Below are 24,091 nucleotides of genomic sequence, written 5' to 3' on the forward strand. Positions count from 1 at the left end.
TGTCATTGTATCTCAGTTGTTGCCATGCGTGCTTCTGAGGTGGTTCAGTGGAGTAGCCGTTTTTAACTAACTGTCTAAGGCCGATACTATCTGTAACCAGAATTCTGGAATAACAGTATACCCGGATCGGATTTACTACCTTTGGAGGTAATGTAGCACACAACCTGTTCAGTTTTGTGAATAGCTGTCTTTTGATACGTTAAAATTCATGTAACTATGGTAGTTTCTCATAAAGTTCTAGAATTTATTTTGATGCCTTTTTCCATTTAAAAATGCTTCTTTCTTTCCTTCTGAGTGCTATTACTGCTGCAGTTTCGGTTGCGCTATCATAGATTTTGAATAAAATTCCAGCACAAGATGTACTACTATCGTAACTTTGAAAACAACGATCGTTTTTGGCCCGGTGGTATACGCCAAACGTTCTGAAGAACTCAGTTTTTCTGCGTTCCTTTACATATGCTGGAAAGGAACTATCATACTTACCAAAATACATATAATATATAAATTACCAGTTCAAACCGTATAATTCGATCATCTAACATGGGACAATACCAAGATTTTTTATTTCTATGCAACCTGTTCTGTTTTTTGGATATCTATTAAAGACTGAGCATTAAATAAAATAATTCGGGATTGTTCTCTTTTGAATACATTGTGACATAATGTCACTTGTGAGTGGCGCCCTGGAGGCGTGTCTCAATACAAACGGTATCTTCTCTTTCTCTTTGTTTAGGTTCGTCATTCACACTGCTAAACTCTGACAGAAAATCGAAAGAGATTGTTATCTGTGTGAAGTACACCAACGAAAATTCAGTAACACGAGTACACTCGACCAGCATCGCTATTTTTGAGAAATTCTTTCACAGGCTCTCCGTATTAACCATCTGCCATTTGTCAAAGTCTCTTAACCCAACGGATTTCCCCATTTTCAACTCACATCTTCCCTAGGGCGATCTCTGTCCTTGTCTGCTCTGCTTACGTAGTTTTGTCACTGTGTCACGTACCCGCCAAACCAGCAGATGGCATGTAAAGTCGCTGTGGTCAGTAGCCATAATGTTTTGGCGTATCAGTGTACACTACAACTTGTCCAGCAACGCTGCGTACGTTTTAGCAGCATTGTGATGGACCAGGCGTACATAGTCTATACAGGAGGGAATCAACAGGCAGTGTAAAGGAAGCAGAATGTTCGAGTAAGTTCCCTGCCGATCGGTAAAATTTCAATAAGTTATCGCATGTACTGACTGCGGTTTAGATATGAGGTCCCCAACCCATTTTTGAATTAAACAGACGGGCAAAAAAACAAGCATGCAATTTTATTTCTATTTAATGAGCAGAGAATCTTCCAACGTTCAAACCGTCTCGCATAGTTATTTTTGTGAAAGAAATAGTTACTGATTTCTCTGGAGATATCTATAACTCACAGCGGTGTAATGTCTGCTCCAGTACCCCACTGCCTTTTGACTACTGAACAAAGTTCTCGCCTGTTCTTTCCCCATAGAGGATGCAGTAAATAGTCCAGAACTGAAATGAAGAAAGATGCCAATATGAGTAACTTGGAAGTAGGTTTCCACGGTTTAGTGAAGCAACGTAAGTCACTTAATAAAGATGTCTACCAGTTCGGATTCTATATCAGTCATTTTCTTTTACGATTGAGCTGATGGAGTAGCTCCATTTTAAGCAATTATACATAACCACTGTCCCGACAATAGACCCGTTCCTAAAATCTGAAAAGCTGCGTACATCATACCATTACCCAAGAAAGGGAACAAAAGTAATTCGCTAAGATATAGACCCCAATCACTGACAACGACGAGTTCCAACACAAGACAAAAAAGTCCTCGACGAAAACTATCTATTAGCACATAATAAGCACGGATTCAGAAATATAGTTAATGTAAAGCTCGATCGGACAACAAAGAGAATAGTGTCGACAGGGGATCTTACGTAGATTACACACACACACACACACACACACACACACAAACGGAAGTGACATCGGCCGTTCCCCAAGGAAGTGTTATAGGCTGTCTGTTGTTCACAACCTACATAAACGACTTCAGGGACAATCTGAGCGGCCCTCTTGGATTTTTTGCAGATGACACTTTCGTTTACCGTCTAGTAAAATCACAAAATAGAAACGAATTTCAGAATTATTTAGTCAAGATTTATGGAGGGTGCTAAAAGTGTCACTCGATCCTAAATAATAAGAAGTTTGAGATTCTTTAGAAGAGTGCAATAAATCACTTTAAATTCTAATTACTCAATAAATCATACGAAGCTAAAAGCTGTCGATTCATCTGAATACCTAGGGCTCACAATTACGATTAACTTAAACTGAAACAATCATATAGAATACGCTGTGGGCGAGGGAGGGGGGGTATGGTGCTAACAAATGGCTGCGTTTTATTGGCAAAACGGTCAGAACACTAAAGAGACTGCTGCCCTCTTCTGAAGTATTGCTCCGCGGTATTGGAACCTTACGAGATAGGATTGATGGTGGACATCGAAAACGTTCAAACAGGGGCAGTTCGTTTCGTAACATCATGAAGTAATGGAGAGAATGTCACGGATATGATAAGCAGGTTGGGATGGGAATCATTAAAAAGAAGGCTTTTTTCTTTGAGGAGAGATTCATTCGCGAAATCACAGCTCCCTTTTCTTATGTAAAAAAAAGTATATATAGTATATATAATTCCGATCAACATCTTGAGTAATGACCATCGTAGCAAAGTACGAGAAATCAGCGATCGTAAGGAAAGATTTAGGTTTTCAATTTTGCCACTCGGAACTCGAAAGTAGATCATTCGGGAAATAGTCTTAAAGTGAGTCTGCAAACTCTATGCATAACAATTGAGTGTTCATTGCTGAGAAACCATGTAGCTGTACATTCAGTTTTCTTACGCTGGTGCACTGTTTGACAACACCGTAACGCTATTTGTTTCCTTATATCGTCTACATTTATTGTAATTTTTCTTTATTTCTTCACGAGAAAGAAAGCTGGAAACGGTTGATTCGCAAGGCCAAACAGAAAATATGGAAAGTTGTGTCGCCCATAGAGCTCAGTCATTTCATTCTCGGCTGTAGAGATTACATGTGTAGGTTGGGATCCACCTAGCACATTTCAATAGATAAAGAAGTGCCTTCCAGCTTTCATACAGGCAATAAATTGTGGTACGTCCCTACAATATCATAGCGCAAATACTTAATATGAAGAGAAAATTCTGCACCGTGCTGAGACTCACGTAACGAAAATCATTTTCTATAAAATTATATTTGGCGGCCTGATTTATATTAACAATAGAAGAATTACCGGGAATTTGCAACAGCGTCAACTACAGAGGAATCTAGCAGTTCTTTAACAATGAAGTGAAATATCAATGTAGATCTCCTAAAATGATCTGGAATCATTATTTAGAGGTCTCAGTCTTATTTTTTTGGTCAATTTTCGAACTCGTGCGCAGCAAGACAGCGGGACCCGGATTGAATGTATTTGTATAGACAGTGCACAGTTTGAAACAACGGATGTGCACCCAATCGTTAATGGACTGTCTGATCATGAAGCACATTTAATAGAAAAAAACAGTGCACCTTACATCCGTGAAACAGGTTCACACAATACAGTGAGGATTCTTTATGACAGCAGGATACAATGTTTTAAGAGGAAGTTAATGGTGGTGGTCTGGAATAAGGTATATACAGGAAGAGAGGCTAATGTCAAATTAAATTTTTTCCTCAGTAAATTTTTGTCAGTATTGGAAAGCAGTTTTCCTTGAACGCTACCCGGAAAATCCATTACGAACAACCAAGCCATGGATAACTAAGGAAATTAAAGTCTCCTGTAATAAGAGTAGGGAAACGTGTATAAAGGCCAGGATAAATGAAGATTCGATATTACTTGCATACTAAAAACAATGCTAGAATGAGATTTTCACTCTGCAGCGGAGTGTGCGCTGATATGAAACTTCCTGGCAAATTAAAACTGTATGCCAGACCGAGACTCGAACTCGGGACCTTTGCCTTCGCGGGCAAGCGCCCTACCAACTTTTTTTTAGTCTCAGTTTGTTCGTTTTCGTTCCTTGTATCTTCTCTAGGTGGACGTCGAAAGACACCCGTTTCAGTTCGTTGGTGAACCATTAACTCAGTTTTCTTATTGCAGAGGGCAGCTGGCCCTCTGACCACCAACTGAGCTACCGAAGCACGACTCACGCCCCGTCCTCACAGCTTTACTTCTGTCAGTACCTCGTGTCCTACTTTCTAAACTTTACAGAAGCTCTCCTGCGAACCTTGCAGAACTAGCAGTCCAGAAAGAATGGACCGAACTAGTAACATATGTAATGCATCATTGAAACAGTGAATTTTTCCAGGCAGGTGAAAATTTGCAAATGTGAAGCCTCATTGTAAGAAAGATGATAAGAAAGGCTTAAATAATCAACGTCCATTGTCCTTACTAATACATTTTCCCAAAATATTAAAAAAGTAAGGTATGTATGTGTAGTCTCACATTCGGGTAGAAACAATTATGATTTTATATCTAGGATTCCAGAAGGGTTGTTCAACTGAGAAGGTCATTTTCACATTCAGTCACCAAATATTTCAAGTCCTACATAGTGAAATATCACCAGTTGATACTTGTTGTGATCGTTTCAACTGGTTTGATTGTGTAGATCATGCTACAGTTTTATAAGAAATTAAGTTTTATGAACCTGACGGTTTCACACACAACTGATCTGAGTCCTACTTTACACACAGAATATAAAAAGTTGTGATGAATAATTTAAACAGTGTTGGAAAGGCTGAAAATTTTAGTGACTGAGGAGAAATTGCAAAGGGAAACTCAAGGTTCCATTTTTGGGTCCACTCCAATTTCTTATTTTTTTGAATCACTTTAAACTTAACATCCAACAATCAGCATTGGTACACTTTGTGGACGGCACTGGTGTTGTAATTAATACAATTAGAGAGAAGGCAACAGTAGAGATGTTAATCATATTTTGAAAAGAGTTCGTAAGTTGTTTAAAAATGGGCTGCCTCTAAATTTTGAGAAAACACATTATTCTCAGCTCTCTGCCATAATTAATATGTTACCCTGAATTGCAGTTGAACGTGAATAGATGATAATATGTAGGGTAGATTCTTCCAAATTTTTGGACGCATTATTGTTGTCAACTTGAATGGGAAGGAGCATATTACTGAGCTTCTGAAACAATTAAGTTCAGTTACTTTTGGTTTTCGTATAATTCCTAATCTTAGAATCAAACGAAGAAAAGTCCTGTCAGTTTTGCTTATTTCCAATGAATTACGGAAGAATTTTCTGACTTAATTCATCACTTAGAACAAAAGTAGTGAATGTAAAAAAGCGAGCGATAAAAATAATATGTGGTGTCCATCTTCGATCATCATGCAGGTACCTATTCTTGGAATTGCTCATTTTAAATGCACCCTCAAGAACATGTATTCCTTAATGAAATTTACTATAAGTAATCCAGCACAATTTGGGAATAATAGTTATATCCATATCTACAACACGAGAGAAAAAATGATCATGAGCACTCATTACTAAAACTATCAGTGTCTAAAAAAAAGTTCAATGTGATGCAGCAAAAAGCTTTGGTCATGTGACCAATATTATTAAAAGTCTGACAGGTGCCAAAGCAGGTTTTAATCTGAGTTTCAAATCTAACTTAGAATCATGTCTCCTGAACAAATCCTTCTATTCAGTGGACGAATTTCAATTTAAAATCTAATTGCTTGTAAAAGAACACCGAGTTGTTTATAAGTGAAGTTCCAACAGTAAACTAAAATATAATATGTTCTTTAATATTAACACTAATAGCGTATGCGTTTTGTGTAAACTGATGCATTCCACATCATGTCGATAAAAGAATCGTTCAACTAACAAACTAATACCTACAAATATGAAGACCTAGTTTGTATTTGTGTGTGTGTGTGTGTGTGTGTGAGAGAGAGAGAGAGAGAGAGAGAGAGAGAGAGAGAGAGAGAGAGAGCATCTCTTAATGGTTGTAAAATTGTAATATTAATGTGTACTGCAGTGTATCTGTAGCCATGAGCTACTGTTTAACGGCTTGACGAATTTCTAATTGTAGCTTAAAGGCGATAGTTTCTCCAAGCGTAGACGCTGAATTTGTCGTCGAATTGCTCGTACAAACTGCAGGGAGATTGGAATTACTTATTCACTCCTTATTCAGTTCGTTTCTTCAACTGTAGGTTTTTATTCGAACAGTGACATATTGCGACATTTTTAACGACACAAGAATGCATCACTTTTACTAACTTTCCAAGCATTTCTCTTACTGGAAGAGAAAAACACAAGTAGCGGGAAAGTGTGTTGAAGACTTGTTTAACATACATTTTTTGTTATTTGTAGATGACGTCCTTGAACTGTTCAGTTAAACCCATGTTCGTTACAATGAGTAGCAGGAGTCTTGCTAGTATGGACATATCTAACGTCCTAGCAGATTAAAACTGCAAGTGCTGTACCGACTGACGTGCCCAAACACTCACCTCCTACCACCCATATGTCACGCAGGTTCTGTCACACACCTTGCATGACTAGCACTTCTGGAAGAATACTGGGGAGACATGGCTTAACCACAGTCCGGGGGATTCTTCATATCAGCTTACTCTACGATGCAAAGCGAAAATTCATTGTGGAATGGTCGTTTGTCGCATTTTCCATTATCAAACCAAGAATGGATGAAAGAGCAGCACAAGAACAGTATATCAACCTCGTGGACAATGGTTCTTTGAGGATCTTTGTTTTGAGATTAACATCGATCAAGATTGCATGCAGAGAGGCTGTTATCTCTTGATTAAAATGTAATGGAACAGAAGCTGCTTCTAACAAAGTAGGTGGCAAACGCGATGTAAAGATATAACGTAAATTACTGCTGCATTTAAAAGCAGAGCAGGAGAAGGAAAGAGCGTTTCGCAGGCACCAGTTTTCTTCTGAAGGAGAGAAAAAGGATACCATCACAAGGAGTACAATAATGAGGTACCCTGCTCTGTGGTCTCTGGGGAAGAGCAACAAAAGGTAAGGTCCTTCCAAACAATAGCTGGTTATTTTTTTAAAAAATTACGTCGGAACGTTTTTTACATGCAGTGACGGAAATATTAAGCTACACCATGTGTTAACGATTGCTACACCATTTTCTGTTATTTACTAATTTACGACAGTAATAAGGAATGGACAATCTTTGAACATCTAATCTTTGTGAATGTACTAGCAGTTTTTACTACGTAGTCCACAATCTTTTTCTTGCGAATTGCTTCGCTTTATTTTTCTATCAATTGATAGAGGCTGATACAGAAGGACCATAGCCCACTTATCCATCCCAGAGGCTTTTTGCAGCTGTGAAGAGAAACTGTGATAAACCAAGAGAGATAATTGAATTTGGAATAAGAGTCTCATTTTTTCCAAATTATCAGATCAGTGTGAAACTAAAACTCTTCTTCGCATGAAACATCATTTAGTGATTGTGAACAAATTTAAAAGTTGCCTACTATTCCATCTCCAATCTCCACTCATTTCATAACATGTAAATGGTTTTGTATGTGCATTGAGGCTGTCTGGTATTATCGCGAGTGTAATAAAAAGTTTTTCATGTGCGAATGACCATCAGTTTATTATTTTCATAACAATACCATATATTCATAATGCCTATACACAGACGTTGATTACTTGCATTTTATGAATTGTGCACCGATTGGAGATGGAATTGTAGGCAGCTTTAAGTGAAGAAAAACACAAGTGATCAAAAGTTTCCCGTTAGAAGGTCGTAACGTCCAGAGAGTCGGTAAGCTAAACAGCCAATACCGCCCTAGGCACTGAGGTAATCATCCCATCGACGCACCAGGTTTCGTAAAATACCGTCTTCTGCTGCGCGCTGAAATTCCTGCTGCACATCCTCGTATGACAGGAATCGTCGAACGTTGAGGGCCTTTTTTAATGGACCGAAGACGTGATAATGACATAGAGGAAAATCAGGGCTATGGGGCAGCTGCTGGAATGTTCATCGCAGTTGAATTGGCGTAACTTCTGCGTTACAACGCGATGTGAGTATATGTTTTATCATGAAGCACGTTTCCACATTTACCGTACGCCCAGTCGGAAAGACACGAATGCCAATCTAATCCCTTGCCTACATTTCGGTGCTAATAGACCCGCACAAGTGACATGCTACGTTGTATATACGCTGCCGCAACGCCCTCAAACGAAAGACTTTGTTCTCTCGTTATGATTTCCTGGCAGATGTAACGAAAATCGACAGAATGCTAAGTCATTTTTATCCAGATTGCCCTCGATAACATTCCAGTTCTCCAGTTCTTTATTAGTGCACCACGCTACTCACTATCGTGCAACAAGTTTATATCAAATATCATACTCCAAAGATGGAAAATTATGGTTATTATTTCTTTTAAAATATCTATTTAAATTTCATATTTAAGATCCTAATATTATTCAGTTTTGGAAATTAGGGAATATTTTCCCTGATATCTGCGTTCATCACTGTAGATCATTAAGAAACACAGAAATAATTTCCAGTTTGATCTCCGTAAAATGTCTTCGTGTAACGAACATTTCCTCTGATGTCCAGCGTTTCTTTCCCTTCCGTCGCTTTGTTGCCAAAGATCTTACAGCTTTTTGCTCCTGTCAAGCTATACATAAATACTTGAAGCAAATGCCCTAAAGCAGAAATCTATGTAATTATGGTAACTGAACTATAGTGTTCGGGAGGACGAAGGTTTGAATCGCTGTCCGAACGTGCAGGTTTACATTTTCAGTTGTCTCCCCAAGTCAAGTTAACGTAAATACCGGAATGTTTATTGGTCGATTTTCTTTCTTCTCTTTCTCCAATTGTGAGCCTATGCTACTTCTCTAAAGACCGTCGTCGGCTTAATACTCCTTGTTAACAGACGAGCAAGGAAACAGCAGATACCAATTCTTATCAGAACACTAGAAAACGAAAGAATCGCAGCGAACTTAAAATTTGGAAATTTATTGTTCATTTCATAAAAGCAATTGTTTTTAAAATTATAGTTCATTCCATAAAAGTAGTTGTTCTTGTTATTTTAACATACATCCAAATAACTGCCAATATTTTTGATTGGTAATTTACTTCCAAGTCTATAAAATACATTACAGTCATCAGATGAGTTATAAACAACCGATTCCATTTGTACCGACGGTACTCGATGCCGGATTGTTATCTCTGTCACACGGCCTCTAAGTTGATTGACTACAATTTAACTGTGCAGTAGTGTGCTTACTGAGATATGAACGTTATTTTTGTTTCAGATTATGATCGCTATCGAGAAATCATTTGAACGCCTGAACCAGTACACATCAATAAGGACTCACTGAAGTTAAAATTATCTCATTCACTTTAAGAGTCAATTGGAATATATAGGATTACTTTATCCATCATTATTATGTTCAATTGTTTATTATTCTGAAGCAGTGATAGTAATAAGAATTGTAATAATAAAATAATAATAGAAATAATTGACCTAAAAGTGTGCCTTTTGAATTTCTTTTGGAGCCTTGCCTGTTTATTACTGGTGAGAGTTTAGTCACTAAAAATTCACACATAGAAAGTATAGGCTTCTATGTAGTTCAAATACTTCTCAAGATATCTACTTGGATCAGACTGGTAGTCGGATTCATCATTTCTTTATTTTATGTAGAAATTTTAGAACTTAGAAATGTAAGTCGTAAGTAGGCATCAGTATAACTGTCAGTGAATTCCACGATTCTTCTTGTATGTCCCTACAGAGAATAATGCGTACATACGCAAAAATATGACGAAAATAAATTTTACTGAAAAAAAATTCTGTTTTGTAGCATTATCGATCATACAATGCTCGAAAACTTGTTTTGTAGAACATGGCATTTTCGTGTAGTTTAATTACTATTTGTTGCTAATTACAAAGTTTTACTGGCCCAGACCTGGATGAGAATGCTGGTAACATACCATCTTTGTGGATATTATTTGTACATTATAGTTTTTTGCGTCGCTTGTTACCGCTCACTCATAATTTATATATTACAGATACAGCGTAGTCAATTTTATTTTATTTTTTGGGTCAGCACGCTTCCAACGAGTTTGATGCAGCCTAGCACGACTTTGCCTCCTATGCCAACCTCTTCATCTCAGAGGCGTACTTGCACCTCACATCCTCAATTATTTGTTGGATGTGTTCAACTCTCAGTCTGCCACTATAATTTTTACCCTATTAGCTCCCTTTAGTATCTTAGAAGTTATTTCCCGCTCTCTTGACATATGTCCTATCATCCTGTCACTCCTTCCTTTTAGTGTTTTCCATTTACTCCTTTTCTCATCGATTTGCAAACAACCTTCTGATTCCTTATCTTATGAGTTGAGATAATTTTCATCGTCTTTCTACAGCACCACATCTCGGACGCTTCGATCCTCTTTCTTTTAGCGTTTTGCAACTATCCATCATTCACTCCGATAAGTTGCTGTGTTCGAAATGTTTTTATTCCTTAAAGTAAGGTCGATATTTTAAAGCGTAGCTTTTTATCCCTAGTTTATCGCTAATCTCATCCCTGATACTCCTCACTACTTTCGTCTGTCTTCGGTTTACCGTCAATCCATATCCACAATAGACTGTTCATTTCTGTTGTTTACTTTACAGAAATGTCAGCAGTGAGTCTTCTTGGCATCAGTGGCCTTCTTGGCAATGTTTCATCTCGAGCACGGTTCCCACTTCTTAATTTTGTTTTTGAATTTATTTCTGCTTCCAATTTCTTGTTTCTTTATGCCAGCATCATTTAGATTCTAGTGTCCTTTTGGAAACCAATTGGGTTAAGAACTGTTATACTTTCTTTGGTGAGCCTGCCAGGGCTCGTTCTGTAAACGTGACCTTTCTCAGTTTGTCTGCATGACTGATGAGCACTTTGTTACTTCTCAGTGAACATTTCACTACTATTGTTGTTGTATTTCCCAATACGATCACTGTTTGGAAAATACTGTCCGGTAGATAGCGAAATGGAAACCATATTGAAAATTCGATGAAGCTTTGCACAGATGTGTTGGGCAGTGTCTCTAGCATGCCCGTCGATCACGTCGCGTCTCTCTTTTCAGTCCTTAGTGCTCAATGAGCATGTAAAGAAGTCTACACCAATAGGTCTCCCACCAACTATTAAGGCCTGGCGAGAGACTGTACCTGATGCCATCCAGTCCGGAAAGACAACTGTCACATGTTTTCTTCTTCATGCATATTCTCGGCCGCACTCAGCAGAGACAATGAAGATGATGCTGCAGCGTTTTCTGTAGGAAGTGTTTGATCACTCAAATACAGCCAGTAATTGAGGACCCCCCACCCCTTGAGTCTCATACCTGCTATCATGAACCGCTGGTTATGAATAAAACATCCTGGCATAGACAACGAGCTATGTACCAGCATAGAGAACTGGCGGAAAGCGCAGGCGGCTGCCACCTATGACGTGGGTACTGGACAATTACTACAACGCTACGACAGATGTCTAGTTCGGAGCGGCGACTATGCACAGAAGTAGCTGAAAGGTGTAGAAAACTGTTGCAAATTAAACATTTTTTGATTTACGAACTTCCAGCATGGGAATTGTTGTGTGTCAGCAGCTTCTACTCATCAGAACAACGAAAAACCAGTGCAAAGTTGAAACTTCCTGGCAAATTAAAACTATGTGCTGGACCGAAACTCAAACTCGGCACCTTTGCCTTACACGGGCAAGTGCTCTACCATCTGAGCTACCCAAGCACGACTCATGCTTCATCCTCACACCATTACTTCTGTCAGTACCTCGTCTCCTACTTCCAAACTTTACAGAAGCTCTCCCCCAGGCTGTGGCTAAGCCACGTCTGCGCAATATCCTTTCTTTCAGGAGTGCTACTTCTGCAAGGTTCGCAGGAGAGCTTCTGTAAAGTCTGGAAGGTAGGAGACGTGGTACTGGCAGAACTAAGGCTGTGAGGACGGGGCCTGAGTCGTGCTTGGGTAGCTCAGATGATAGAGGATTTGCCCGAGAAAGGCAGAGGTGCCGAATTCGAGACTCGGTCCGGCAAACCGTTTCAATTTGCAAAGAAGTTTCATATCAGCGCACACTCCGCTGCAGAGTGAAAATCTCATTAAAGTTCAAAGTTGACAGTTTTACTTTTTCAGTTTACTGGAGACTAGTTTCAGGCCGAGACCCATTTTCAAATCATCGTAACATACTCGAAAATGGTTTTTCCGAAGACGTGAATTCCAAAGGCGGCCTGAGTGGCCGTGCGGTTCTAGTCGCTACAGCCAGGAACCGCGCGACCGCTACGGTCACAGGTTTGAATCCTGCCTCGGGCATGAATGTGTGTTGTGTCCTTAGGTTAGTTAGGTTTAAGTAGTCTAAGTTATGGGGGACTGATGACCTCAGGAGTTAAGTCCCATAGTGCTCAGAGCCATTTGAATCATTTTTTGAAAGCGAAATCAAACACGTGCAACGAACAGTTACAGCGTATACGCTTTAACGTCTTCGGAAAAATTCATTTTTGAGTATGTTACGATGATATGAAAATGAGTCTCGCCCGAAATTAGTCATCCAGTGAATAGAAAAGGTAAAATTTGCAACTTTTTACTGGTTTTTGTTGTACTGACTTTTGATTTTCGCAGTGGTTTCTATTTCGTACACGATCGGATTTTACGCCCAGAACTACCCTGTTATTTTCCTCACAGGTATTTGTTTTATATGTTACATTATGTCTATGTATTTTTGATTACCTTTTGCATCTCACTCCTGCTCACTGCGCTGTTGCAGATAATTGGCGTCATCTCCGTGTTCTTCATCTGCGTCTCCATCCTGTCTTTCTGCCTCAAGACGCACCCCGACATGCGCGTACCCGTCATCCGCAACATCACCGTCACGACGCCTTCCAACGGTACCGCGTGGGTACTCGACAAGACCAAGACGACGGCGCACGTCGCCTTTTTCTACTTCGAGTGCGTATGCAACGCTTGGTTTACCTTCGAATTCTTCATACGCTTCATCGCGTCGCCGAACCGCATCGAGTTTATCAAGGCGTCCGTCAACATAATCGACTACATCGCCACGCTGAGCTTCTACGTCGACCTGGTGCTGCAGAAGCTGACGTCGCACCTCGAGAACGCCGACATATTCGAGTTCTTGAGCATCATCCGCATCATGCGGCTGTTCAAGCTGACGCGGCACTCGTCCGGCCTCAAGATCCTCATCCAGACGTTCCGCGCGTCGGCCAAGGAGCTGACGCTGCTCATCTTCTTCCTGGTGCTCGGCATCGTCATCTTCGCGAGCCTCGTCTACTACGCGGAGCGCATCCAGGCGAACCCGTACAACGACTTCAACAGCATCCCGCTGGGCCTGTGGTGGGCGCTGGTCACCATGACGACCGTCGGCTACGGCGACATGGTGCCCAAGACGTACGTGGGCATGTTCGTCGGCGCGCTGTGCGCCCTGGCCGGCGTGCTGACGATAGGTCTGCCGGTGCCCGTCATCGTCAGCAACTTCGCCATGTACTACTCGCACACGCAGGCGAGGGCCAAGCTGCCCAAGAAGCGGAGGCGGGTGCTGCCCGTCGAGCAGCCCCGGGGGCCTCGCATCGGCGGCACGGGCGGCTCCGCGGGACCGGGGCACCCCGGCTGCGGCAGCGTGGGCGGCGGCGGCGGGCCTGGGGGCGGAGGCGGCGGAGGCGGCGGCAGCGTCGGCGGCCCCGGCGGCGGGCCCGCCTCCGCCGGCGGCTGTCCGCAGAACTGGCGCATGAACGCCATCAAGGCCAACCACCTCAAGGACTCGCCGTCCAAGATGGGTACGTCAATCAGGCTGACACATACTACGGTGATTAACACCTGACAGTTGTGATCTGAAGGTAAAACATTTTCAGTTAAACTGATGGCGTTCATTCCTTGTGTTGTTAACGTAAAGCACGATTTTGGAATTTGTTTCTTGGACACCGGGAGCGTATATTTCAAGCAATATCATGCCGTAATTTCACTTGTCACTTAATGGGCAAAGTAAGATTTTCGGGATATCAGGTAATCTTTGGGGGCTGGATTGAAAACTACTTACAAAACAGTCGCAGGGTGCACAGTGTTCATCAGTAACTCAAGAACTGGCCGCCTTTCACCCTGATAGGGTATCATCGGGTTATCTGAAAGAATGCGAGGAGTACGATATTACAGTTAATCCGTCGTAGTCCTGTCCTAGGTTACTTTAAAAACAACTTAAACTTCAAGCACTGTTCGAACAAAATTAAGTTGAGAAATGTAATGTGACTAACTTACCAAACATTCTGCCAAAAAGCGTCCGTCAAAGAAGGTATCAAAACAAACAAGATGTACTAAAAGGCAACCTATAAATAAAAATTTCAAAGATTGCTAAATAAAAGCACCAGGACCAGTCATGAATAGGCAACGAAGGAGAAATCGGAAAACGCATCTTACGCTGTGGAGTCTACGACAGACGTAACGGCGCATTATAATATCTCGCGCGCAGACAGTCAACCTGCCGTACACTAGAACAGCTCCCATGGCCCATCCGTATTCACATTGTTCATCCACATGAATGGCAGGAGATCAATCAAAATAGAGGCCTAGTGGTAACGACAGGCGCCATGCGGCGTTGCCGTCGCGTGTGCAGTATGATGACGGCGTAGAATTCAAATAGTAGTCGATAAATTGAGAAATATATAAAAACATAAAAAGGTATAAGAGAATTTACGCAATGCAGGACGTGCTGGATTGAAAACTATGTACAAAGACAGAGAAAAACCCTTATGCTCAAAGCGGTGTAAGGAAATAATGAAGTAAAATACGTGGAGCAATAAAATAAAGCGGTGGCCTTGCGGTTCTAGGCGCTACAGTCCGGAACTGCGGGACTGCTACGGTCGCAGGTTCGAATCCTGCCGGGGGCATGGATGTGTGCGATGTCCTTATGTTAGTTAGGTTTAAGTAGTTCTAATTTCTAGGGGACTGATGACTTAAGATGTTTATTCCAAAGTGCTCAGAGCCATTTGAGGCAATAAAATAAAAATCAGACTACAAGTATAAGGCTAAAAGATAACAGTGCTAATAAGGGGAAAAGAGGGCCTGGTAATGAAAAGCTAAAAGATAACAATGCTAAAAAGAGATAAAATGCAAAAGATGAAATACAAAAGATGAAAACTAACATATTTTTTTTAATATATAAATTAGTTATTATTTTGAAATGCATCAGCATTGCTCAGTCACTACTGAAGTGCCGGTAGTAATATGTATTGATCAAATAAATACCACACCAGACTAATTAGGGAGCGTTCTATCGACACGGCAAATAAAATTGGGCTTTAAAAATCAGTATTGTTTGTAATGGGAATCAAACTGATGATTTCCGTTGACAATGAGCGTCGCATGAAATACTTGGTGAGAAGTATATGGCTGGGCTGAATCTAGCTACATAATGCAAAAATAAAATTTCAAATATCGCCGAAACACCAGAAAAAATGTGCCTGACGACTCACAGGGCAGAACATAACGCTGAAGCTGCACGAGCCTGATCGCGAACGAGTGTGTTGAACGAGTTACACAAAAAATATGTTGCGAAATGCAGACAGACCTGGGAAGGATCGACGTTTCGTACACTGATTGGCGATTAATTCTCAACATAAAAAAATGTTCTGGTCTGTAACCAGTACTGTGGGTACATGTAGCTTAAACACTGCACCGAATAAATTAATTGTCGTTTGCTGTAAAAAGTTGAAAACGGTTGCCTACTTTATAACGACATGGCCCAAAGTCAAATCTAAGTTCTTCTGTGAGGAACTTCTGCTAATTTTCCCATTAATTACGATCATACAACAAACCGCTAATGAGCAGCTAATGCAAATCATTTCACAAGTCCGCGCATCCTGGAAATGGAAAAAAAGAACACATTGACACCGGTGTGTCAGACCCACCATACTTGCTCCGGACACTGCGAGAGGGCTGTACAAGCAATGATCACACGCACGGCACAGCGGACACACCAGGAACCGCGGTGTTGGCCGTCGAATGGCGCTAGCTGCGCAGCATTTGTGCACCCCCGCCGTCAGTGTCAGCCAGTTTGCCGTGGCATACGGAGCTCCAGCGCAGTCTTTAACACTGGTAGCATGCCGCGACAGCGTGGACGTGAACCGTATGTGCAGTTGACGGACTTTGAGCGAGGGCGTATAGTGGGCATGCGGGAGGCCGGGTGGACGTACCGCCGAATTACTCAACACGTGGGGCGTGAGGTCTCCACAGTACATCGATGTTGTCGCCAGTGGTCGGCGGAAGGTGCACGTGCCCGTCGACCTGGGACCGGACCGCAGCGACGCACGGATGCACGCCAAGACCGTAGGATCCTACGCAGTGCCGTAGGGGACCGCACCGCCACTTCCCAGCAAATTAGGGACACTGTTGCTCCTAGAGTATCGGCGAGGACCATTCGCAACCGTCTCCATGGAGCTGGGCTACGGTCCCGCACACCGTTAGGCCGTCTTCCGCTCACGCCCCAACATCGTGCAGCCCGCCTCCAGTGGTGTCGCGACAGGCGTGAATGGAGGGACGAATGGAGACGTGTCGTCTTCAGCGATGAGAGTCGCTTCTGCCTTGGTGCCAATGATGGTCGTATGCGTGTTTGGCGCCGTGCAGGTGAGCGCCACAATCAGGACTACATACGACCGAGGCACACAGAGCCAACCCCCCGCATCATGGTGTGGGGAGCGATCTCTTACACTGGCCGTACACCTCTGGTGATCGTCGAGGGGACATTGAATAGTGCACGGTACATCCAAACCGTCATCGAACCCATCGTTCTACCATTCCTACACCGGCAAGGGAACTTGCTGTTCCCACAAGACAATGCACGTCCGCATGTATCCCGTGCCACCCAACGTGCTCTAGAAGGTGTAAGTCAACTACCCTGGCCAGCAAGATCTCCGGATCTGTCCCCCATTGAGCATGTTTGGGACTGGATGAAGCGCCGTCTCACGCGGTCTGCACGTCCAGCACGAACGCTGGTCCATCTGAGGCGCCAGGTGGAAATGGCATGGCAAGCCGTTCCACAGGACTTCATCCAGCATCTCTACGATCGTCTCCATGGGAGAATACCAGCCTGCATTGCTGCGAAAGATGGATATACACTGTACTAGTGCCGACATTTTGCATGCTCTGTTGCGTGTGTCTATGTGCCTGTGGTTCTGTCAGTGTGATCATGTGATGTATCTGACCCCAGGAATGTGTCAATAAAGTTTCCCCTTCCTGGGGCAATGAATTCACGGTGTTCTTATTTCAATTTCCAGGAGTGTATATCTCCGACGACGAATGGCTTGGCAGAGACAGTTATAAAAATGTTCATTTTCACTGTTCGGAAAAAGAATCCTACCTCGAAAATCACATTGTCGTCGTTCTGGAGGATTTTTGTCGCTCGACAGTCCAATGTATCAACTGGGACGGAGCGTATCATTTTGGCTGCAGCAACATGCTAAGGTACAGTGGCGCCAGGTTTAAGTGTGTACCAGGATAGCAGATGTGCAACTGCCAGAAGAAAAACAAAATAACATCACTTCAGCATCGACATTTACATCTACATGGTTACTCTGCAATTCACACTTAAGTGCCCGGCAGAGGGTTCTTTATGTTTTCGATGTGGGTATTAAAACTTTACGATTAACAGTTTTATAGGCCCACTGCGTACGCTAGGACAGCTTTCCAGCATGCATTTCAGTTTTCTTAGCGACAGAAACATCGTCCTGATGGAACTTAGCGGAATACTGGACGGTGACACAATGTTTATAGAAAATGTGAACGATTGCACTAGCTTCTAATATACGCTCCGAGGTGTCAAGAGTAGCTTTTTATGTACCTTTTGTCTGCTATGTGGTGTGTTTTCTGCCCGTGGAGTTGCGTGGGGACCGACGCAGGAGAGGACCTTCTCCGTGCTCAGACGCAGCCTCCGAGAGCGGCCAAAGCCGTCGGCCATTTAGCAGCGCTAGAGCCACAGATGATCGCTCGTTTTTTACGTAAACGATTTACTGGACTCTTAGCAACAGTGAGATACATTTTCCTACATATTCAGCGACGCAGAGCAAAGACTCGCTGCTCGAGTTTCCAAAAGTAAGTCAAATACCCCCCACTCCAACCCCGTTCTCGGTCAGCTTCTACCACCCATCTCCAGCCTCGCCCACAAGACGGAAGGCGCATTATCGCAGCGTGAGTTTGGTAGTTTACACCTCGCCCAAAACAGTTGTGTGCTCCCGTCGCGTGCTAGACCTAACATTCGCACACCGCCACACCTTTAAAAATCACGAATAGCCTTCTACTTAATGCACCGCCACTAGGGGCTGTACCTTAGATGCTTGGACCCTTATCATTACAGTTCAGCTACAGTGATGGAAATGGAAATCATTACAGCATGATGCACCAGTCCCATATTTATTAAACTTTGCAGATATGTTCAAAAATTGATGGGTGTTAAAGGATTAAACCCTTTCTCCGTTCGATGCTACGTCCACCATCAGTATGAAGAGTGAAGACAATAGGCACGATCACAATAGTCTATTCCTGGTGGCAAAAGGCCTTCGAATGGCACCTTGACAAATTTCTTGCAGTGCCTGGAACACATACTGCACCTGTTGATTAGGATTGTTGGCCGGAGGCAGAGTTTACAGTATACGTATCTCACAGCATCTCATCTATCAACGCAGTGCAATGGGCAACCTAGTCAAGGATCCACACATTTCTCAACACATTTTAGAGTGTGATCTACAACTTGAGCTCTTGCATTATCCTGCTGAAATATTCAGTTGCTACCATGGTAATCAAAAGCACGACGACAGGGTGTATCATTCTTGCGAAGTACTGGCGAGAATTCAGCCACCTCTCTACAGTTACAAAACCAGTCATGTTATCATATTCAATAACTCCCTGCATGCCCTTATTTCGGAGTTGAAGAGATATGGGTTATGAGAGTTACTTTTTTACATATGGACACTTTCGTTTCGATCCGACTGCCACGATAGAAGAAACAGCCATTGATAAACAAAACAGAATGCCATTCCGTTTCGCAGTTGATTCTGGATCTGTTGTCAGTGGTGTGGTGTCGTTAGTAGACGATTCATGGGGACTCGAGAGCAGAGTGCAGCTCACAATAATCTGTTCGAGGTGACTCTATGTGTCTATTCACGGGAGCTAATGGAATACTTCTACGACCTTTTCGTGGAGCTCAGATGTCCTTAATGCAATGATTCGATTATTCTCAAAGCTCTAAACATGGCGATATCTTGCACGTTCTCAGCCTCTGAGATTGTTACGTCGTGATCCCAATTTGAAAATTTTCATTGGTGTTAATCGCGTCTTCTTTAGGAACTAGGGATTTCCTTGTAATAAATATACTGAAAAATAAGCTGAAATAAGGCAGAATATGTCAAAGGTATTCATGGTGTACCACTTTCCATTTCCATCATTGTAACTATCTCATTTACATCTAGGTGTTTTGGAGACCATCATGTAAAGTTTAAGGATCGTTCCTACCAACTTATCAATGAGTGCATGTATCACATTAAAGAAGATACTTAATAGAATAGGGCCATATCATTAATGTCACAATAGTTTATCTTAGGTTTCCTGTCCAGAATGAAAACCCAATAACCGGTCATCCTGAGACATCCAGAAATTCCCCTGAGTCTATAGTCATGGTGACATGTATTTTGTGAAGGCAGTTTCGGATCATGACGATACAACACGAGGCGTGATCGCCATAAAATGTTCTAATAATGGTAAATACGAAACAACTATTATTCAATTGCTTGTGTGTTACATTTCTAATTCACTCACTTTTTCGTACCAGTTGCTTTTGTCAGTAAAATCTTCCGTCCCTTATACAAAACAATACTCTCCACAACGTTGTTATACACCTACAAATGAATCGCATGCTGCGTAAACTGCAGTAGGTTTCAGCAGATCCATACTGCTTTTGGATCCCTCTCTAGACCGACCGATTGGCCATGTCAATACCAGGAAAAAGCAAGCGTCTTGTGTATCCCATTACCTGACTGGGTCACAACGCTACAACCTGCAGTTCAACTCGTTTTACGTTCCAGTGTTATCGCACTCAGTGCACGGCTCCTGGCACAGATAGTTCATTACGAAGATCATGTGTTAGCATTAATTTCATCAGAATGCACGAAAACAATATTTCTGATGCGTAAGTAGAAGTGTGTAAGATTGTGTTTCATTTTAATGCGGGTTTTGTGTAGCTTAAGTGTTTCGTCTATCTTAGACGTAAATAAGTGCCAAGAACATCATTCATTTAATACTTGCAAACCTGTCATTAAAAAGAAGTTGCTTAAATTGGATCCGTCCAAAAAGTTGTGTCCACGTAGTTCATCTTCGAAGGAAGAAGGAAGAAAAATTTTGTTTCAAAACCCAGCCACCTAAGAGGTCATTAGAGACTGGAGTGGCTATAGTGATGTACGTATGTGTAGATTAAATAGTATGGTTCAGTATTTAAGATGATATACAAAAAGAAATTGTTATACGTTTGATTCCTATTCATTTGTACCGGTGATATTGAAATTCGTCTACAGATTTGACGAAAAAGGGTGTTGCGGCCCAGGTATCTCCACTGAGAGCGTAACTAAAAACGGTATCGAAATAGGAATGTTGGATGCGAGATAGTTGGATTCGATTAATGTAAGGTACTTAACTGATTGACATCTCATGAGCTAGACACTGAAAATACTCGTACAGAAAAATGACAGGCATTCCACGGAAGAATAGCTCGCGCACCGAGAAACAATTAGCCGTGCGGTTATGTAGCGGACACAAGGATGAGAGCAACAGGCACGTGAACAATAACCGCTAGCACTCGTAACAAGACAAGTAGGTCAGTAGTCGTTCTATTGTGCGCAAATTTGTCTTCTTCATACAGGTTGCGTCAATCGATGTGGCTGAGAAAACGTCATAAATCGTTTTTTACTGGTTTATTTTGAACTGGTGGACTAAATTGACTCTCGCAACTGTTCTGATTATACCAGTAGTTGCTGGAAATTATTTAAAAACGTAAAATTAATATATAAGTCGATGAATTAGTGCAGTTGGGTAAAACTCAAGCCTTTATGGAATATTAGAATCTTCATAATAACTGCAGCATAAATAAGTAGCTGATATAGTAGCTAGTGTTGAGTGAAGGGGAGGAATGAGAAAAAAAAGGAATAATTACTTCTGTGATTTGTGTTGCTAGTTCCCGTAGAAACTAGAAAATGAATTATTACTCGGAGAAAAACGATGGATTTGTATTATAAAACGAGTTCCAACGCAGAAGCGACACTGCGAAACGTACAAAGGAACAAGTATAAACCGTGTGTATTTCGTCTTGATTCTTGTTGATTGTAAAGTATCTGCAAATAAATACGTAAAATAAAAACAGCGACGGAAGAACGAAGGAGGAACTATGATCAGTATGGATTAGGAAGAAGTGAACAGAAAAACTGGACGGGTGAAAGAAAAGGGTGTTAGTTGTCGAAATATTAAACATGGGTTTGAAAAAAAGTGCAGGACGAATTCTTATCAAAAATTTAGCTTCGAAAACCACTATAAGGAGACAAAGGAGGGAACTGACAAAATGAAGTTGTAAAATGCAGCTCGTCTGATAGAGAACATTGCTCTAGAAATGACCATTTTGAAGCAAAGGGTTGACTGATTTTGAGAAACGAAAGGTCTGATCTCAAACATGACAACTTAATCTACCAATGTGGGATGTCGGCGTCTTCTCGTAACGATAATGTTGCCTGTGATGCCATATGTGAGCGACTGAGAAGAGTCCGGAAAACTGATAATATTTATTGCCCCGACGTTTGTTGTTGAAATAAAAACTTTGGTGACAGATTGATCTGCAACAAAGCTCGAAGTCTAGCTTAGATTGAATAATAAGAATTTGTTTTTGAGTTCACGAAGCGGTATCGGACGCTCCAGTTGATCCATTTCTTTGTATTTAGCTTTGGATAAAGTATTCGAATAGGACTTCCGCGTCATGACATTTGTGGGTATTGATCAAATAATAATTTCATAGCGCCATAAACAATCGTTAGCCTAGGCAGAAAGGGTCCTCAAACGTTTGCTCTCCTGCATCAAAATTAATGCAAGTAGACATAATTCATATAGCATTCTTTTATTGTGTTGTCGTATCATATCATGTGAATAAAAATGTCGACTTTTGAGACTGATGCGTACTATAAATGATCCCGGACATACAACAACCCTTGTTGGATTTTCTGTGGAGTGCTGCAGTACAGGCCCACATTACGCGGTATTACAATTCTTGGTAAGATGTCGGCAGTTACTTGAAAACTTCTTGTAATAGTTCTTCCCGGAAATAAAATTCCAGAGTTCTTCAGTGTTGTCCAGGTGCTAGCCATTTAGTATTCCGCAAAAGACCGATCCAATGATCTCATATTCTTCTGTCTTGTTGGTATGATGTTACTTGCCTTACGTAAAGAGAGATGACTTCCAACCAATGCGACAATATATCTCTTAGGAACTGCAAAAGCTTATGACTATTTAGAGTTCCATTAGTAATACACGTACTAATGATGTATTTCCTGAAAAGCATGCATCCCATTTTAACAACTAAGGTCGTTTACCCGCTTTTCTCAGCCAGCGTGGCATTCCAACTGACCAGTAGTGCTTAATGCAACAACTGATTTGCCCAATTTTTGTAAACGATGTTTCATCCATAAGCAAAAGCTTATGTAGAAATGTTTTCAGCATTTTTAGACATTATTGGGAGAAATGTAACTGATTTTTAAAGTCATTGAGATGGTGCGGTCGATCGAGGGAAATATGGAAAAGAAACACGTTAGAATTTAGTTTTCGTGGAACACTCCTTTGGCTGATCACACTTGCACATTCAAGTTGGTTCATAGCAATTCGTAGATTATGTTTTACTGTCACTGAAATGTTGGTTGGGTTTATGTCAAAGGATGTCGTTTTTTTTCATCGGTGTATTATTTCTTCTTCGTTCTTTAAGATTCTTAACTTTATTTTGCTCTGTTTATGAAGACATATTGGGTATTTGGCATGTTGTGACACTTGTTGGATACGTCCACAACTCTGCTTTAATAATCTGTGGACCTTTACCTGAAGCAAGGACCATATTCACTTCATAGACTCTAATATACTTGATAAAAGTCTGAGTAGTGTTGGGAATATACATTGCGTGATAGCTTCAACAGCAGAACACAGAATGACTGGCTTCAAATGTACAGAAAAATACATGCTAGTTGGCGGACCCTCTTGTACTGAATGTCTGACAACGGTATACGCCCCCTTTTATTCTTGTAACTGTTTTATCAGATTCCACAAATATTATGTTAAAATCATCTTCGAAGTCACTTCCCAACGCCACAGGAAATGACACAGTTCCACTGCCGGAACGAAAAACTGGTACACCTAGAAAGACGACATCGATTTTTATCCCATGAGACTATATGCCACCTGGGGGATAGTAAATGTATCGATAATCATTTCATCGTCGTCAGCCAACAGACAGCGTAGTTGCATAACCACCAGAGCACCATCTGTGTCTGAGCTGAAACAAGGAATTCGCGCAGACAGAAGGTCCAGTATGATGCAAACGTGCGAAACAAAGAGGCAACCACGCCACGGATATGCTCTCGTGCTTCATACAGTCACATTAGCGAGTTTGCATGGGTTCACATTGTGGTCTTCCGAGGGGAGGGATGGTCCTTTCGGAGAATTACCATACAAGCGGGACGTGCGGCATCAGCCGTGCAACGATGCTGCTATCAATAGTCACGTGCACTCTTACTTCCTTTATTGAATATTGGTCTGACCTGTGCAACTTTACGGTCTTTGGGTACGAATCTTCCGTCGAGCGAACGTCGAGCGAATGCTGTTGCTTCAGCATACCCTGAAAGTAACCTAACTGGTATACAGTCTGGACCGGAAGACTAGCTTTTGTTAACTGATTAAGTTGCCTCAGTTCTCCGAGCGTATCTATGAGGATGTTCACGTGACCAATGATACCAGCACCATTGCACGACCGAAGCAA

At 41.7% G+C, this 24,091-nt stretch overlaps 1 protein-coding gene across 1 annotated transcript in view; it reads left to right on the forward strand.

Annotated features, from left to right (window-relative positions):
- Nucleotides 1-24,091, forward strand: part of LOC126336864 (potassium voltage-gated channel protein Shaw-like) — a 347,897-nt gene that overhangs the window by 311,900 nt on the left and 11,906 nt on the right. Inside the window, exon 4 of the mRNA XM_050000962.1 lies at nt 12,809-13,832. Within this exon, the coding sequence (XP_049856919.1) occupies nt 12,809-13,832 (1,024 nt within the window). The remainder of the gene's footprint in view (nt 1-12,808; nt 13,833-24,091) is intronic.

This window comes from Schistocerca gregaria, chromosome 2, assembly GCF_023897955.1.
Source record: "Schistocerca gregaria isolate iqSchGreg1 chromosome 2, iqSchGreg1.2, whole genome shotgun sequence".
Classification (NCBI taxonomy): domain Eukaryota; kingdom Metazoa; phylum Arthropoda; class Insecta; order Orthoptera; family Acrididae; genus Schistocerca; species Schistocerca gregaria.